Source organism: Ostrea edulis, chromosome 7 (assembly GCF_947568905.1).
Source record: "Ostrea edulis chromosome 7, xbOstEdul1.1, whole genome shotgun sequence".
Taxonomy (NCBI): domain Eukaryota; kingdom Metazoa; phylum Mollusca; class Bivalvia; order Ostreida; family Ostreidae; genus Ostrea; species Ostrea edulis.
Genome location: NC_079170.1, coordinates 36815229 through 36835871, shown reverse-complemented (window position 1 = coordinate 36835871; position 20643 = coordinate 36815229). Strand labels below are relative to the sequence as shown.

At 36.0% G+C, this 20643-nt stretch overlaps 2 protein-coding genes across 2 annotated transcripts; one reads left to right on the top strand and one right to left on the bottom strand.

Moving 5' to 3' along the window:
- Positions 1 to 6529: 6529 nt before the first annotated feature.
- LOC125654033 (uncharacterized) lies at positions 6530 to 13590 on the top strand. The gene is made up of 5 exons (XM_048883780.2): positions 6530 to 6663; positions 8249 to 8535; positions 9599 to 9779; positions 11360 to 11527; positions 13161 to 13590. The coding sequence occupies exons 1-5, from the start codon at positions 6582 to 6584 to the stop codon at positions 13193 to 13195; spliced, it is 753 nt and encodes a 250-aa protein (XP_048739737.2). The 5' UTR covers positions 6530 to 6581; the 3' UTR covers positions 13196 to 13590.
- Positions 13591 to 15321: 1731 nt separating this feature from the next.
- On the bottom strand, positions 15322 to 20479 carry LOC125655703 (ragulator complex protein LAMTOR5-like). Its single transcript, XM_048886138.2, has 4 exons — positions 20361 to 20479; positions 19567 to 19628; positions 16425 to 16539; positions 15322 to 15493 (listed from the first exon to the last, which is right to left on the bottom strand). The coding sequence occupies exons 1-4, from the start codon at positions 20393 to 20395 to the stop codon at positions 15433 to 15435; spliced, it is 273 nt and encodes a 90-aa protein (XP_048742095.1). The 5' UTR covers positions 20396 to 20479; the 3' UTR covers positions 15322 to 15432.
- Positions 20480 to 20643: the final 164 nt, after the last annotated feature.

Genomic DNA, 20643 nt, shown 5'->3' with positions numbered 1-20643 from the left:
GTAATTTCTGTTCGTCCGTCAGCATTTTCTTCAGTTGTAGGGAAGTGTACATGCGTAGTTTGGGCAATGATCATCATGAATAGGGCACAAATTAGTATATTTTCTAGAAATATTAATATGATTAGTTTATGACGAGGATGATAAATTCATAATTCGACACCCCCCCCCCTTTTTTTTTTACCTCACCTGAGGTAAAGGTGTGTGGGGATGGGGTATAAATGTTTTGGAATGTGGATTGTACACGTGTATCTTGAAAATCATGAAGCCAATTTTTTATTATATCCTTGAATACAATTGTATTCTTTATGGGTTGGTTCCAGCTAAAGAGGAAATGATTCGGGGGGGGGGGGGGGGGGGGGGGGGTGGTTGTAGAGCTGGAGAAACTGTTCTCTTATGAACCCGTGGTCAGGGTTTTACTAAACTTTCACATTTGTATGTTGTGCAGTGCGTTTCTGCTGCGTAAAACGTCTTGCCTCAAGGTCACTTCCAAATCAAGTCCAGAAAATTGCCATAATTTTCAGAAACATTACATGTATCATTAGCAATTAAACTGTAGTTTTGTATATTATGAGAGGTACAGATTTTATATTTCACATATTAATGCATGTACCGTTCTGTGCTTATTGTATATACTTTTTTCTAAAATACTTTTTTGTTCAAAATCTTTTCAGTTTTGAGGTAGTCCTTCAACATCTTATCCATACGATCTTTCCAATGACAAGGAATCAGTTTGCATCGTAAATTAATTGACTTGCTTATCAAAATCTTAATCATTGACCATAACATAGGAAGCACCATTAACAGAGCATTCAAATTTCATGCTAGTTCTCGTGGAAAAACTCTTTATTAGAATAAAACATTATGATGGTGGCATTTAGCTTAATTTCTAGAAACTGGAAAAGTGCATAAATTTCTGAGTGTTTGTAGTACATGTATCGGCATTACTTTGACTTAATTCCTATTTCTTACATATAAGACATGTCTTATAGTAGCGATGTGTATGACCTTTATGGTGAGCGTTAACCTTCCTCTCAAACCCTTCATCATATAAACCTTAACATTTGAATTGTAAGTTACATAACTTTTTTTTCACTTCCTATATTTACATGTATATAGCAAATCTGCATTTTGGTGTTTGTATCTTTCAAGTGATTCGATATGCAAGAGCATGTTCTGCGTATGATGAAGTTTTAAATCGAAGTAGGCTATTGACAAATGGGTTGATATTACAGGGGTTTCAACAATCGTTTTTAGCATTTCGCAAATTCTATATATAGTCATATAATGATTTAATTTATAAATACAACGTGTCATTGGGTCAAATGCTGTCTGACGTAACCAAGCCGTTCTTGCATATTAATTTTACTACGGATAACTCTTTTTACCTGATCAATATTATATCAATAGAGCTCACGGTGGGTGTGACCGGTCAACAGGGGATGCTTACTCCTCCTAGGCACCTGATCCCACCTCTGGTACGTCCAGCTAGGGGTCCATGTTTACCCTTCCCTTAATTTTGTATTCTTTATCAATCTCACTTGTTCACGCAAATAACTTATTAAAAATCATTTCCTTGGTACCAAAAGTTATCGCTTTGATCTTGAAACTTTGTCTTTGAACATTGTCCTTGAAATGGATGGAAATGGAAATTTCATGTTTAACTTTTGTGTTTCTGTGGCAATACAATGTCATCTTGGTAAATACCACTCCATTGATTTCTTGAAAGATCTACGGTATAATAGAACCAAAAGTTGACTTTAATCTTGAAAATTTTAACATTGGTTTAAATATTTGAAATGAATTCTGTATTGGTACTAAATGATCTGGTCTAAGACCCTCATGTTGACCTACTTTTGAAAATGTGGCATTGGTCATCATCTGTGAAATGGTTGGAAATGGGGCTACCATAGTTGAATTACTTATATAATGTAGTTAATGACGAGACGTTTTCATCTGTTCCACTACACTGGGATTTAATTGTTACTTTGACATTTCTCTTTGACCTACTTTTCAGAAAATGAAGTAAAGACAACAACTCCACGTCTTTACAGTGACTAACAAGTCTTTTTAAACAGAAATAGATCCAAAGAGAAAAGATGTTCATTTTTCACATGTACAATGTATATTGGTTGGGACAAAACATTTTTCTCTTATCAATACCACAATACCATTGTCCATACTATGTTACTATGATATCAATTTTGACCAACTTCTATCCAAAAATAAATAAATCAACGGTCATATTTGACTGCGATCATAATCATTTCACATGTTATGGATATGAAGTTGACCTTTGACCTACTTTTCTTTGCATCAGTGTTGCTTTAGAATACCCGTTCTATAAATATTCCAAAGTTATTATTTTTAATTAAGCCCACAAACATTCTTGTTTATTCATTTGTTTATTAGTCAAATGCCCAGAACATTCCTCCTCTAATTACATGACCAGATGAGAACTGCATCAGAATGGGGACTTTCCGATGTAGTGTATTATTCCCCCCCCCCCCCCCCCCCCCCGCAAAACTATCTACGTAGTAGTCTTCCCGTAAAATTGGTTATATAGCAGCATTATGTAATCATTGGGAAAGCATGCCATTACTGCTTAATATGACTTTTCATTTATAATATACATGTATGATTCAAATTTTACGATGCATAGTTTTCCGTAAGCGATTCGGATTATGTTGCTGTTTTATATTTATATATTGATGTAAGTGATTGTTTTGCTGTGTTATATATTGATGTAAGTGATTGTTTTGCTGTGTTATATATTGATGTAAGTGATTATGTTGCTGTTTTATATTTATATATTGATGTAAGTGATTGTTTTGCTGTGTTATATATTGATGTAAGTGATTGTTTTGCTGTGTTATATATTGATGTAAGTGATTGTTTTGCTGTGTTATATATTGATGTAAGTGATTATGTTGCTGTTTTATATTTATATATTGATGTAAGTGATTGTTTTGCTGTGTTATATATTGATGTAAGTGATTGTTTTGCTGTGTTATATATTGATGTAAGTCATTATGTTGCTGTTTTATATTTATATATTGATGTAAGTGATTGTTTTGCTGTGTTATATATTGATGTAAGTGATTGTGTTGCTGTGTTATATTTATATATTGATGTAAGTGATTGTGTTGCTGTGTTATATTTGTATATTGATGTAAGTGATTGTTTTGCTGTGTTATATATTGATGTAAGTGATTCTGTTGCTGTGTTATATATTGATGTAAGTGATTCTGTTGCTGTGTTATATATTGATGTAAGTGATTGTTTTGCTGTGTTATATATTGATGTAAGTGATTGTGTTGCTGTGTTATATATTGATGTAAGTGATTGTTTTGCTGTGTTAAATATTGATGTAAGTGATTGTGTTGCTGTTTTATATTTATATATTGATGTAAGTGATTGTGTTGCTGTGTTATATATTGATGTAAGTGGTTCTTGTAATGTCTATATCTTAAATAGTTAATTCAGATTAAATGTTTTCCCACACTTAGGAATGTGCTCTATCAGCGAAAGCTATATATTTAGTATTAAGTCAGTAATTGATGTTGACAGCCTCAGCCACGCGGTTTGTGAAATTGCTTAGTTATGGAGTTTAGAATTAAAGAGTTGAATTGGACAGACGTGTTCCTCTTATGAGTGTCTAGAGCACGACAATTACGGACAGTACAGTTCTGTTGCTGTGTTATATATTGATGTAAGTGATTCTGTTGCTGTTTTATATTTATATATTGATGTAAGTGGTTCTGTTGCTGTGTTATATTTGTATATTGATATAAATCATACAGCGTGATGTCCCATACTGATCCTATAGGTCTACTAATTTTATAATTACCCCTAAAACTAAATGATTACGTCTAAATTTGAAATTATTCGGTTAAAAATAAAACATTCCTAGCTTGTTATTTATAATAAAGTCATGCAGTCAAATAGAAACCAAATTATATGGTATTGATCATTGTATCTTACGATTCACCACATAAAGATGTTCAGAGAATGTATCCCCCATCCACTTAAAGACAGAAAAATTAATGACCCTTGAACTTTAGATCTCAAAATCACGAGGTTATATAGACATTGTATTCAATTCCAGTATTTGTAAAAATTCAAAGAGAATTAAAAATAAGATCAGGCACTGCCTATGATACAATGGTAATTTTGTTCTACCAACCTTTCACTTATCAATAGGGTCTTATTTGAGTCCAAAGGATTCATGATTTATTTAATTTTATGAATTATCATAAAAGATTTCACTGCACGGCTCAGTGACTTTTACAGATACCAATGCCGAACTAAATGTTACAAACAAACCCAAATATATTCCGCGTTTTGCTAAACTTTTTAACAAAAAAACAAAAACAAAAAAAGAAAGAAAGAAAAGAAAAAGAAGTTGCCACAGCGAAGCACAAGGTAACCCTATATCCCCCATAATGTTTAACTATATACGTTCCTAATGCCAACATCAATATACCAATTATTTTCGGTCACTGCTTACGGGATAACCATCAGACGAGGCACACAATACACAATTAATGTTTACAACTGAAAACCAAATTTTCTACCTCCTTTTGAAGAGTCCCAATTTGTACATTTTTACAGGTGTGGTTTTTTGTTTTTGGTTTTTTTTTTTTGTTTTTGTTTTTGTTTTTTTTTACAAAAATCAGGCATGTTTGAAAGTTTTCTTACTGTAGAGTATGATGCACTTAAACCAATTTTTTTATACCAATATGTGAAAAGAGAAAGATCAGACAACAAATACCCAATAAGCACTAATAAATTGACGAAATTGTAATATTGCTTTTTTTTTTTTTTTTTTTTTTTTTTTTTTTTTACATGTAGTCACATTTTGTACAAAAATATTTGAAATGAGAAGTTCAACTTGCCTGTACATGTAGCAGGTGCCCCTATAAGGCGAACATTCTTTTTCAGAATTGCATTACTACCTGGTACATGTAAAAGCAAACATCTATAGGCCTATATCATATACATCTAAGAAAGTAAAGCGACTTACCTTTAATTTGCTGGTCATTACAAAGTACACATCACATGTATTTTGAAACAGGTGTTCCGCCGATTTCCTCACTTCATCGGTGAAGGGGGGGGGGGGGTGTTCACTGATTAGACTACATAAGATTTCTATGGTTCCCATATTCCTCGACCTCTTCGACTGACGTGGAGACTTCGGAGATATCGCCGATATTGGTGCTTACGGATGAGGACAATGACGTACCGCCGGATTAAATGTTGAACAAAACTGATCTCCCAACAATCTGTAGATAGACCTGATTTTGTTTAAGGTTATCTTAATTAATGTAAATTAAAATACTCCAATCAGTGTATTTGCTTATCCATTTGTGCATGATACGGTTTTTAAACAGATCAAAGTCCTCATGTCTTAAGAGCATTTAACCAGTCGCTATGGGGTCACATTCAAGTACTACCCTGACTAGGTTCGGTTAGTCGCTATTTTTAGCCGTTTTACTAAAGGTAAGTGGATGATCATCAAGAATTCAGTACTGTAAATCCAATACGATACGGGGACGGGAAGATTAACGAGCGAGTCCTTATCGCAAAGGGGAACGCACCAGCTGGAAATTGTAGAAGTGTATTTGGATATTTTTAATTTCAGGTAAGTTAATTTTAATTTCGTGAAAAATAAGTATTTTATTCTAGAAAAGCGGACATATTTACTTCTCAAAAGTTGAATGCAGTGTTTGCGAAATTTTTCTTACCTGGACTGCCAAATCTTGACCTTTCTATACTGACATTGAAATTTATCGTCAATGACACGAGGATTTAAAAAAAATTCAGGCCAACATTTTGTTCCTCGACCGCTAGTGTTTACAGCTGTGGAGGCTACTCTTAATCAGTTCTTGGGTTTCATTAAACTACATGACATGAAATAGCACGAATGCATTAATTTTTACTGGTAGAATACACGAGTTGTTGGATTTAAATTTCAATATTTTCTTTATAAAACTGGGTTACATTTTACTACGGTTTGCTGACGACGCATTTTAATTCATATTGTGAATAGGACCGATACAAAATAAAAAGAATATTAATAAAAAGTTCAAATGGGAATTTACGTCACCAATATCAGCTCAATTCAATATGTACAATCAATAACTTTTGCAATTCATTCAGCATTACGATCGTTTCTCTCCTTTAAGTACCCAGAGTGCAAACATCAATGACAGATTAATACTTACTCTTTGAAAAGTTTAAATTCCCTCTAGCGAATTCTCCAACCTTCTGCCCATGTTACCTATCGATTTATGCCATTGTTCTCCTATGCCTACATGGTTCGTTGGGGCTTAAATCATAGAAATCCTCCTCGCGGTGACTGCTCTCTGACAGGTTTTTGTAAGGTACCCCCGGTATATATGCTGAACATCAATAGATACATGTTTGATCTCATACAGCATCTGGCGGTGGTTATCCAGCGGTAATTACGCTATTTTAGTGGTGGAGTTCCCCCCTCATTATTGTGACTCGGGTGACCTTCAGCGTGTCCCTTCCCGCAGGATCGTGACTCGGTAGGAGGATATTTTTGCAGTGGATACAACATGGACCTTCAGACCGTGATATTTGTCGCTTTTGCGGTGGGCGTGGTCAGCACGGCACCCATGGGCATGAAAAACATTCGCAGTAAGTATTTAAATTTTTTTCTTGTTTTTTCATATATTCAATTATTTATAAAGATTTGTGATATATTGGTTACATATACCTATTATATACATGTATTGAATAATACAATGACAAGTTATAACACATTTAATAGTTCTAGTGACGCGAATGATTTATGTATAGTCAGAATATACATTATTCTCCCATTTAATCCAAAATGAGAGAGAGAGAGAGAGAGAGAGAGAGAGAGAGAGAGAGAGAGAGAGAGAGAGAGAGAGAGAATTGGGTATTATGACGTCAATATTTTGCACATGATTTCTCTATCTAGATATTGTATGCTTAATGCACAGCATCAGAATGAGCAGGCCTCATTTACTATTATCATTACCGGTAATCACCGAGGCACGTGCGTGGACTTGACCCGGCATGTACCCACCCACGTGTGCATGTATACAAGTGTACCTATGTTATAGATCATTCCCCCCCCCCTCCCAAAACTAAAATTACTGCCAGAATTTTGATTTTATGTGAAATGAGAAAGTAAATTAATCACAGGTAATATTAACTGTGAAAAGTAAAAGTGTCCTATGGTTCTTAAATGTAAGTCGTTATACATACTGAAAAGTTCCCCTAAAACTTCCAAGAGTAAACGTATCAATGTGTCATAAAAAACATAAAAATCAATTCACAGGGCATCTTCGCAAGCCAAGCGTTTTCGGTGGGGAGCGAAGCGGACCAAAAACGCTTGGCTTGCGAAGATGTTCACAGGGTGGCAGTAAAGTTGTCATAAATACAAGCTGACACGTTATAAATTTTATGTTTATATATATAACCACCCGGTATACTGCAAGATTTACATTATGTTTTAAGTAGTTCATGTTTTACATGTGTAGTTCCTAAGTGTATACCGACTGCGGTCTACGATAATAAAATCTATTGTTCCTTCAGACGAAGGTCATGCATATGATTGGGGGTGGGGTGGGGTGGGTACTATTAGGTGTGTTACTCTAAACGTGTGTTCCACTTCTTTCAAACTCTGTTATATATGTATTAGTGACGGATTCAAATGGGGGGGGGGGGGTTCCCGGGAATCAGGCCCCCTTTGTCACACAATATTGCTTTTAAAAAATATGTAAAAATCACATATTTTGAGGGTGGAACCACCCCCCTTTGAAAACCAAAATTAATAGTAGACCCCCCCCCCCTCTTCGAAAATTCCTGTATCCGCCCCTGTGTATATGCATTTGGTAAAAGTATTTATCATATACTTGGTTACTATGGATACATGTACATAGTGCGAAGTATTGCTTTTAAGTTGTCGTTGTATTTAGGCTGTAGTTCGATAGTACTAGTTATTATATAATGTCGCTATCTTTCCGCATTCAGAAGTCTAAGTCCTAACATACAAAAAAATATAGTACAAACCTCGATTTTTCAAACACATTGGGAACAAACTTGTTTATTTTTTAATCTGAGTGATCTGTGTAGATAATGCTGGAAGGCTTGAGATCTCTATGTACAACCTAAATGAGTTGGAACATGAAAATCTTCGTCTTTTCTTGGAGTTATTCCTCTTTGTCAGCATTATCAATCTTTTTCCTTCCAGTTACAATGAACAACACCGGGCTAGTATGGCATGACGCAGACCCGACCCCACTCTACGAGTACTACCAGAACAAGGTGTGGGGGTGCGGCAGAGGGTGGTCCCTGCACTCTTGGAAGAAGTTTACCCTCACCTCCGAGGGTCAGGTGTCAAAAGGAAACTGCGCCACCAAATTTACCGTGACCAAAAACGCCAATTGTGAGAACAAAGTCTGCGTCAAGCCCGAGAAGATCCGAATAGACAGGAATGGGATAGAGATTAAGTTTTCCGGCATGGTCACAAACGAAATGGTATGATCAAAACTGATGTCATGAATCTGGTTATGAAGTATGATTTCCCATAAAATCACATATTTTCCGGGGAGAGGATATTTTTAGTCGTTTTCGCGGTATCGACATAGTATAGCACACGAATTTAAATCATCCACGAACAAGAAAATTAACATTACAACTCAACCGCGAAGTGGAGTAACACACGAGCAGATTTACTGAGACCACCAAAATGAATTGACCCCCTCAAAAATATTAGGGGCCTACTTTATATCGTGATAATACAATACAATATGGTTTACAAAAATATGTTACAGACATGTATCTTTTTTCGTCGTTATGTATAGCTGTTACCCACAGGGGATTAAAGCATTTCGTAATAAGCAGTCATTCATCTCTATATAAATGCAACGAGCGAGTAAGAAACGCGGGTTTTTTCCCCAGCAATATACAAGTTTACAAGTTCCTAGACAGTTTATTATGATGGACAATTTCTTATATTACTCCTTATATAATTGGAGAGCAGTCCACGAATGAATAAAAGCTATATTCAATATTAGAATTGCTCGGTAATACTAGTTTGACAGATTTGATTAAGACGTCTGGACAGAACAATTTGTAACTGCGATTCACTGTGGTGTAATCATTTGAGATAATATACGATTTCCGTGTAATTTCTTTTTTAAGTAACGAAGCAGTTAATATCTACATTAGGACTCGGTTGTTGCTTTTCCAGGTAATTGAATGCAGCGAATTATATAATAAACAGAATAAATACATTGGCAACTTTGAAAGGATCGCACTTTAAGGCAGACCGTCAAGTAGTTGCATGTAGCTCTCTAGTCACGCATTAGATTGTCAATTAGCCACAGAACTGTAGCTCTCTGGTTACACATATACCGTCCACAAGCTACATCCATCTTGTTTCCAGAGAGCTACTTACAGTTAATCACCAGTGTGCGTATCATCGGTTTTACAACTCATATGAATCGCGATTAATTATTTTCATTTTTTATTAGTTCAATCCACGAAAGCTGTCCAATTTTTCGTTTTTCTGTGAAATTCTTTTTTGATGTTACTTCAGAAAACACTAACTGCTACAGACAAGACGATGCAGACTACCTGTTTTACTGGCAACACTCTCATGGTTAATGTCGTCACGGCTTCGTCTGTTACTCTACCCTCTAACGATTTCGATTTCAAGTTTGAAATCTACCCGGAGTGTCCTGGAATTCCCAAGGATTTGATGATGGAATCAAACGAAGGTAACTGCATTTTTCAAGATATGATGTGTGTAAAGTACAACCGCGTACTTAATATTATGCTTGAAATACTTCAATATCCCGCGCTCGATCCTACTGCATGGTCTGTTATAAAACTAAGATTTATAGATGTACTATATTATGATATAAAGTAGTTCACATCATCGTCCATTGGTAAACATATGCTTGCGACGTATTGCCGTTTTTTATTTACGAGAAGATAGCAGACATGTTGACTCATAGAGATTTGTCTATGCTTTGTCACATACCACGACTCCTCGTCTCTGCTCTGCTGTTCCCGTACTGTAATGTGAAATAACTATACCTCAAATTTTGGAAAACTTTCGAAGAAATTAATAAATTGATTGAAAACAATATTTAAAAAAAATCCCACCCCAATATCTCCGTTTTTGCAAGTCATCTTTTTTCAATACATATGCTTATGGAGCGCCAAATTAACATAAACTCAAATAATTGAAGATATTTTTAATTATTTGAAGATATCATCAATTTTATTATTGCTCTCTTTAATTGAATTAATGCGCGCATTAAATCAATTATTGCTCTCATCAAATTAATTAATGCGCGCTTCAATTCAATTACTGCTCTCATCAATTGAATTAATGCGCGCATCAATTGAATTAATGAGAGCAATAATTGATTTAATGCGCGCATTAATTCAATTATTGCTCTCTTCAATTCAATTGATGCGCGCATTAATTCAATTAATGAGAGCAATAATAGATTTGATGCGAGCATTAATTCAATTATTGCTCTCTTCAATTCATTTGATGAGAGCATCAATTTAGTAGAAATATTGCTCGCAATAATTAATTTAGAGCTCGGTATAAATAATTTGATGATCTCTTTAATTCAATTGAAGATATCTTTAAATCATTTACAGTGCTTTTGTATAAGGAATTAATGCGTGCATCAATTCTTTTAAAGAGAGCAACAATTCAATAAAGATATCATTAATTCAATTGTGGATATGTTGAATTGAAGATATCTTTAATTATATAGTTGCTCTCTCTAAAAGAATTATTGCTCTCTTCAAATGAATTAAAGATATTATTAATTCAATTGAAGAGAGCAATAATTGAATTAATACGCGCATTAAATCAATTATTGCTCTCATCAAATGAATTAATGCGCGCATCAATTCAATTATTGCTCTCATCAATTGATTTAATGCGCGCATTATATCAATTATTGCTCTCTTTAATTGAATTGTAGCGCGCATCAATTCAATTGTTGATATCATTAATTCATTTGAAGAGATCATTAATTCAATTAAAGCGCGCATCAATTCAGCTGAAGAATTAATGCTATCATCAATTCAATTAATGCGCGCAATAATTCAGAATTGAAGATATCATTAATTATTTGAAGATATCTTTAATTCAATTGTTGCGCGCATCAAATGAATTGATGATATCTTTAAATAATTGAAGATATCTTCAATTATTTGAGTTTATGTTAATTTGGCGCTCCATATATGCTAAACGCAGCATATAGTGTGGCTTAGATATTTACAATGTGACCAGGCTTACATTCTGATGAGTGTTTTATATAAATGCTAGATTCCAACAACGTTTCCTGGATGGCCGAGTTTGCAAAGGGTCAGATGGATAACCTTATTTACGGAATCCTCACGGCGGGTTGTATCTGTGTCGTGCTCCTCATCATTCTCGTCATAACGTACTGCTACATTAGAAATAACCCGGATGTCAAACGACCCCGGCGCACAGGTAAGGCTTGGTCAATTCATAGTATGGCAACGATTGGCTGAAAACTAGCAAGAATGTCATTGGTCTAGATTTGGAATACACACTTGTGTTGATATCAAGCCAAAGAGATAGTACCAAATAATTTTTTTTTTTGAAAAAGCACGATGACAACTTGGCAACATATTATAGCAAAGTCGATGGCTGATTTGATGATTGGTCGGAAGAAAAAGCTTAACGTGACAGATTTACTGTGACGTCTGCGATAGTGCTCAGATCATTCTTTTAATTGTCATTGGGTATCTCAGGGATGGAATGCAGATATTCACATTTAAATTGGTGTTGGACATGTCGGGGACACAGGCACTCGACGTTTTAAATATCGATAATAAAAAAAATGTCTTCCTGTAAACATATAGGCCTATTGTCAATATATTATGTTTACAGGAAGACAATTTTTTATTAGAGATATTTAAAACGTCGAGTGCCTGTGGTCGGGGAGGGTGCAACATTTTGAACTTCTTGGTCCCTGCTCTATCACTTGGTGTCCTGGGGTCACGTGAACAAACCCTATGAAAATAATGTACCTTAGATAATCCTAGAATTCCTTACTTTGGAAAAATATTACACAATCTATTTATGACGGCAGAGTTTAGGCGTTTTCTTCCCCCACCTCGAGGTCCCTGATTCCCTTCTTTATCCAAGCGTCCTGCCAACCCCCAAAGCTTTAAGGTGGAATACTCCATCAGAGAAATTTATGGATGGAATGTGGAGGATAAGTATAACAATATTTTGAAATTGAAAGCTTCCAAGTTTACTGTATTTAGTTTTTGAAAATCAGTTTTATAGTAGAAGGTAATCTGGAAAAAAAATTTAAAACCCTACTGGACTCAAACCCGCGACCTACAGTTCAGCAGTCGATAAGCTAACCTACTGAGCTACGCAATTAATTCCGAGTAAATGTAATAGACAAATATTGTTGATATCTATATTTCCATTCATGTTTTAAAATGAGGTCCGCCATTACGACAATGTACTATACCCCCTTATTCATAGGTAGCGACTATTCCTTCATCAGACGCCCGATATTATGCTGGTCAATGAAAGTCATGAATCGTTCTTATGTAACCTTGATAACAATACAGAACCCTCGGTGCCGTAATAACCAGAGATGTGATACTCGTATAGTCCCTGGACCTCAGGTCCAGGGGAGGGCTCGTGTAATCACATAGTGAAAAATAAATACAGTAATCTTTAAGTCTCCAGAACTCTTCTTCATCCAGCATATAAACTGAGCGGTGTACGGAGATTTTGTGTCTGTTAGTCTCAGCTGACACAATCGTCAACTTCATGGCCCCTGGCGTGTGGATTTCAGCCTCAATGACATGGCAATGCGTACGGAATTGAGGGGGGGGGGGGTGTTAGCCTCTAGGACAGGGGTAATACAAATCATATAACAGAATTGATTACATCAGTAAAGTTGTTAACCTTTTCCTTGGTACACTGTATAAGGTTTTCGTATAGCTCTGCGGCGTGATGTGACTCTTTTTCAAGGTCATATAACCAGCGTCAATCAGTATGTCATTTAACCAGCATCAATCAGTATGGTAACCTGCTAAAGGTATTTCTTTCACTGTCTCTTTATATTCTTTTTCAGAAGAAACAGAGCCACTGAGGAAATCGATGAAATAGAACTTAGACGCCTAGTTTTACAAATTGTGTTGTGCAACTAATACCGTTGTTCAGAATCAAGACAACGTGTTTTTACTTTCCGATGAAGTCGTTTATGATTTCGTCATTTATAAATTCTCATCATTTACCTGCCATTTAACAGAGAACAATTTGTACAATATGTCAGCTTAATGCCTATTGTAATACAAATGTTTGACGAGTTTAATTTATAGTTTGAATCCGATATTAATGAATGAGAAATAATCATGTCCACGATTTTTTATGATAATTACTTTCAATGAACACGTGAGTAATTTTATTCACGTAATAGAACATACTCTTTCTTGGCTTGTATTGAATTTCATTGAATGTTTGACTTGCATAGTGAAAAAGCAATAAACATGAAGAAGAATAAATCATCGTTCAATTGATACCGTGATGACGGAGGAGGTATTTTGACCCCCCCCCCCCCCCCCTTCCCTCACCTGAGATCACGCTCACCTGGTGAAGATCATTAGAATACGACGGCAATGAATCTGGAGACATTTATTTGCATTTGCTTTGTTAGACGATTCTCCATAATAAGAACACTACAAGCACGTAGCTTCGTGTTCCAAACAAGAAGTTGACTTCACATTTGTCCAAAATTCTTGTTAAGTACATTGTAGATGAGCATATTTCGACAAAAACCAAAAGTAGGGGGTGGAGGTCGTCCTTTACTACAATAAGTACATGCTTGCATTTTTTTCATTCAATACGATTATAAAATAAAGTGATGAGTGAGTTGGTGGGGGGGGGGGGGGGGGGGGGGGGGGGGGGGGGGGGGGGGGGGGGGGGGGCAATCGCCCATGAATGTTGTCAAAAAAGTGGAGGTGGCACATGTACTCGATGAACTATAGGTTCTCTTCACTCCAAACCTGGCCCTGTTGATTTCCTGTTTAAACAAATACATGATCCTGGCTAGTTTTAAGCATAAAATAAATGTGGCGGAAAGACGGTTTTCGATGGCCGTGGCCAGATAGTTCAGTTGGTACAAGTAGAGCATCTGACTAGAGATTCAGGGGTCCCGATTCGAATACCTATCTGGTTCGACTTATATCTTACTTATGTGACCCATTGACCTTTGATGAAAAGATCATGGATTGGATGGTCCTTTAATTGGAGACAACCCCCCCTCCCCCCTCACTCAAAAGTTAATATTCCTAAAGCTCACTGACAAATGAGATCTTCCTGAAGCCAAACTCTGACAGATTGACCAATCCAAAGAAATACATGTATCACCTCCACTTTAACAAAGCGATGAGGCGGAATACCAACATCTTTATGCAATTATTCAGTGGAACAACACAAGTAACAGACCATTAAAGCCCGGTTTTGTTTTAGGAAGTGATTTACCACTCTCAATGGTCTAGTGGTTAGAGCACACAGTAGGCCCTGGGTTCAATTCTCAATCCCGACACAGAGTCACACCTAAGATGTATAACATAGGCAATGACCACCCTTCACTATTAGAAGCAAGTCACGAGTCTTTAGTTTATGTAGCGGTCAGACGGGTTCAATCACTGGTGGGCAGATGTCTCAGTTAGTAGAATACCCGACTAGAGATTCAGGGGGCCTGGGTTCGAATCCCGGTCTGGTCTGTTATATTTTCTCTTACTCTGTTACACTGTGATGCTGTTGACCAGCCCTGGACTTGTATGTGAAAGTTCTGCCAGGGACAAACAGAATCTGGGTTGTGTGTCTTCAAGGTTGAAGACAATTTGATACGGAGGGAGGAATGTAGCAGTCAGATGGGTTCGATTGCTGGTGACCAGATAGTTCCGTTGAAAGAGCACCTGTTTAGAGACTCAGGGGGCTTCGGATCGAATCCCAGTCTGTTCTGTTGAATTTCCTCCTTTCCTGTTACATTTATAACCTTAAAAACAAAGGCCTCATGTAACAGTAGGCATTGGCATGATGAACTCTCAATGATAAAGCCATTAGCGCCATGCATTGGTCAAAATGTTAGGAACTTCTGCAGCTGTCGATGTATAGGTAAATGAGAAAATCATGGATGGGTCAGAAAAAATAGACAAACTATTTGATTTAGCAAACTACTTCTGTTATTCTGAATCAGAAAGTTTTGTTCTAATAAAACAACACTAGATTCTTTTAAGTTTTATACATGAAATCAGCATAATGAACATCAAGGAAGTGAAATATGAACAAAAACGTGTGTAATGAGAAATAAATGTCCATCAGTCTGCAGATGATCAGTGCTATAATGGAGTTTTAAACACAGCCATGGTGACGTCATCTTCAGATTTAATCAAAACGCTCCTAAGAAAAAAAAAAGGAAAAAGGTTAATCAAAGCACTCCTCTGGGAAAAAAAAGAAGTTACCTGAGATGCATTCCTGAGAAAAAAAGAAGTTACCTGAGATATGCATTCCTGAGAAAAAAAGAAGCTAATCAAAACACTCTTGAGAAATAAGAAGTTACAGCATCTGGGATAGTATGGGAAGCAGAATCTTATCATGAAAGTCATCTTTAAAGGGACATAACTCATAAACAAAAATCTAACTGGTCTGAAGCTAATACTACAACAATATTCAAATTTTTTTTTAGTGATAAATCAAACAAGAATTATTCATTTATGTTATCTCATTAATCTGCAATTAAGTTGTACAGCTGTTTATTTTACTTCACAAAATTTCTGTCATTATCAATCTGAATCATAATTATTTTACACCCTTATATGAGCACATAAAATCCTGGCTTCTGTGCAATATTTGCTCTCAGTTGAGCACATGAAATCCTAGCTTCTGAGCAATACCTACCCTCATATGAGCACATGAAATCCTGCCTTCTATGTGATACCTACCCTCATATGAGCACATGAAATCCTGCCTTCTATGTGATACATACCCTCAGATGAGCACATGAAATCCTGCCTTCTCTGCGATACATACCCTCAGATGAGCACATGAAATCCTGCCTTCTCTGTGATACATAACCTCAAATACCTATTCTGTGCGATACCTACCCTCTGATATTTAACCTACTGTGTGATACCTAGTGTAAGTCACAGATATCTATTCTATGTGATACATACCTTCAGATATCTAATATCCTGTGTGATACCTACCCTCAGATATCTATTCTGTATGATACCTGCTTTCAGATAATCAATGGTCTGTGCATACCTGTCATCAGATATTTAATCTACCCTCAGATGAGTACATTTTATTCTGGATTCTCTACAATACCTACCCTCCTTCTGACTCAATAGAGATGACTGGTGTGGTGGAAGCATTTGGATAAAGCTGAGCTGCTTGTTGGGCAATACTAGCTACTTGCCCTGCAAACTCAGGTTTACATCCTCGAGCTATCAAATGATCAAAGTACATCATATTAATAACACACTCATGCTAGGCCCATGGACCACATTGCTCTCCTGAATATTTCCCATGTAAAACATTAAATTCTGTGGCCATGACTATTGAGGAGCAGGACGTAAACAAACGTCATGCAGTCAACATTATACAAGCAATCCTGCATATTCATTTCACATATTGTACCCCAGACAGTGGTTCTTCTTTCCTTTACAACTGTATGTAAATTGTAGTTTTAATTATCCCATTTATTACTTTGTATTAAACTAAAACTTCAAACTCCTTCCCCCTGTTTCTCCTCCCTGACTCTGGGGATCATGTTTTGGGTCAACTTGAAAATCTTCTTTACATCAAGAAGTGTCAATGCAAGTAATGGCATTTCTGGTCTCACAGATTTTGAGATGATTATTTTTTTTAACATTCCTTATTACGTTATTGCATTTATCTTCTCTTGAAAATACGGGGAATTGGAACTAGAAATTTTGGAACTCTTCAGAAAAAGAAGTTACGAAAATTAAGCTTCACTTGGGCAACTCTTGTATACAAAACAGTGGGGGCTAAAGACGACTCATTTCTGATACAAAAATATCTACCTGGTTTGTAAGTTATTTTGCAGAATGTTGTAAGTGAATACCCTAGTACCAAAAACATGAGTTATTGGATTAAATTTCTGATGTTTAAAAGTGAAGATACAGTGTATAAAAAGTTTATTTCCTCTATGTACGTATGTCAATAAAACAACCAACCGCTATGAAATGATATAAATAATCACAATTTATGCATCGATCCCCAGATACATACATACAGTGCTCAACATGTAGCCCCCCCCTTCCCCCTCATTTCCAACCCCCCCCCCCCGTTTTTTTCTTGACATGTGACGTACTTATTACGTTACATGTATTATAATATACAATGTTTGTTATTTAGTACATGCAAAGATCGATTTATTAGCTGGTTACTTGTTATAATGGTGATGAGAGGTAGTAGAAATGCAGGTATTGAACTTGTACATGTACTGAAGAACCCCCCCCCCCCCCCTTTGAGTTTACGATTTTGGGGTTTGGGCAGAATTACTTTTCTTGGTAAAAAAATTAAAAATTTTCTACCAATATAATGGCACCTTTTTTCTCCATTTGCTCCCCATCCCTCAATTTTCAAAATCGACACTTGGCTGTGCCTGAACTCACAATATCTGATATTGAATATCAATAACCAAGTGCTTGTCTACTGAAAGTTGCCCAAGTTAACACAGAAAACGGGATCTCGTTTGACATACTAAATATTAAAACCACGACGGAATCGGAGACGAAATAATGGTTCCGATATTCCGTATTGGGGTGGTCCAAATCCATCTCACGAAAGGATGCACCCTGTGGTTCTTCAGAAGTGAAAATGTGGAAAGTTTACAAACTGATAACAGACAAATTTTAAATCTGAAAAGCACACATGCACAGAACTTTCAGCTTAGGTGAACTAAATAAAGAAATTCAGGCTTATATTCAACCCAAAAAGAAACAAATATTTTATTATTTATATTTCATATATATGTAAGACTCCAAAGTGCGATGGTCATGCCAAACCCCAATGGTCTGCGCCAAACCCCGATGGTGTGACACGCCAAAGTGCGATGGTCCACACTCATGCGCCAAAGTGCGATGGTCTGACACGCCAAAGTGTGATGGTGTGACAAGCCGAAATCCATTGGTTTTTGTAAACGACACAGTGTTTTGGTACAGACTGTACCAACCGTGTGTTGTTTCACTAAAATATCAGTACAAAATCCATGCATAAAAAATAAGAAGTTCAACTTACTTCGTTACCATCTAGTTGTCGTGTTAATAAACACAAAGTGTTCCAGCGCGAAATCGTGAAGAATGTTTTGCATTATCGCATATCCCCAGGATTTTATTACGTGTACGCCACAAGTAATAAATGATCATGAATTAAAAAATGTTTGGGCGAAGTAGAGAGTTTGACAACAAATTTATCTTGCCGTTCTCACTATCCTCAACAGTGTAAACCTTGCCGTTGCTGTCGTCCGTGTTGCATTTATTCGGTTTCATTTTGAAAGACGTTGAGAATGATGTCACAAACGTTACTGAACTCTGCACCATCGGACTTTGGAGTGACCATCGCACTTTGGTGTGACCATCACACTTTGGCATCCGTAATGTTAACAAACCATCGCACTTTGGCGCAGACCATCGCAATTTGGCGTGACCATCGCACTTTGGAGCAACCATCGCACTTTAGAGTCTTACATATATATTTCATTTGAAATTTTAATTCAATTATCAGTTCTTCCCTAAAATATATAGTACACTTTACATTACTTCATTTTGTAGTAAATAATCCTGATAAACTGCAAAAGTTTTCATCCATTAAATAAAATGTAATTTAATTACCTGCAACAAGCGATTGCTATAACACACAAGGAGCATGCCATTAATAGAGGGCAAGCGGGGCTCTCCCTATAGGTAACACGTATTTACATGTTTAAAAGGAAAATATAGGAAAACAATGAAAAATTAAACCATACCTATAGAACTTGAAAATTTTGTTACTAATGCCGTTCGAATACTATCGCGTGGACATGTATTTCTCCATTTTGAATCTCGTCTACCCTAGTTCACGTCGTTTTGAGATGTTACATAAAATTCGTAAAAAGCATGTAAATCTTATTTTCTTAATTATATATAATCACTCCACCATTAATGCCATGTTTGTTGTTGTGGTTCAGACGCTATGTTTGTAATTTGCTAAGTAACGACGCTGAATATGACATCACAATGTACTGTTTACATCAATTGCGTTATATTTCCCGCGTTCAATATATAGGCGGATCAAATATCCAAAATTAGGATGCTTTGATACAGCTCCGTCCTCGTGCTAACTTCGGGTTGTTTTTGTTCTGTTTTGGATATAGATACTAATGCCAAAATGTGTTTGCTTCACCCTCAAATACGGTCATGCCGTAAAACATATATTTTTATTAATCAAAGCCATGAAACAACAGATACCTGCTAAACAGAGGCCATTGTTGTCTGCACAGAGGGCACCACTTATACCAGGGACACGACATCTGCAATACAATACCATAATCATTACATTAACTCTCCAACAACGACGTAGTAAAGGTGGCAGCTGGACCATGACTAGTGCACGTGACTTGTAAAGCAGTGATCCAAGGTTCAAGTTGTGTTTTCAGTAATCGATCATTTTTCGATTACAAATACGCAACAACAAAGAGCAATATAAGATAAGAGCCCTAAATCTTTAAAATAGACTTAAAACAGTGATGTTTTGTTTCAAAATGATGTACATGTAATCACCAACATGAATGCAAACGATTACAGTTTAAGGCCTAAAACAACAACAACAAAAAACAAAAAAAAACTTATTTAACTAGTTAATATACATGCAAGGAGATTGTGATCTGATCAGAAAATAAGTTTTTAAAGTGCATTTTTAAAGCTCGGTATGGGGAACTATTTCTCCCTCTCTCTGACTAGCGCAAGAACAATAACTCGCATAAACAATGTGTTGTAAGAGTGTGTTTTCTCTTCATTCTTGGTTGCATTCTGTGATGCAATCACAGACATTTGAATAAAAAAACAAAATAAACTATTCTCTCCTTTACTCTCTATTCGGAGTATTAAAAACATAAGTAAAATGGTATCTTCAGCTCAGGAAATATTGCTATTTTATCATTGAAGTACCTTTGTGTACAATTGCCGCATTGTCTTTCCCAAACTTGATAATATTCGTGTCTATAGAAATTCGTTCTTTCAATTTGAAATTATACACATCTTACGTTTCTTCGAGATGTTTTTCAAGCTGTCTCTCCATCTCCACCTCTTTTAGACTCTTATCACCTGACAGTCGATGTCTAAATATTTAACTTCCGGTGTCATATATTTGAATAGATCAACCTTAAGCATATTCTTTGCATTTATTATCCTTATTCTAATTATTTTTACATAGCTTTTTTCTATTTAGCATATTGTTTTAATGAACTTGAATAGCAACATCTAAATGTCTTCTGGTAATAAAATAGATAATATCGATAACAGATTTGCTCTTAGTAAACCAACCGA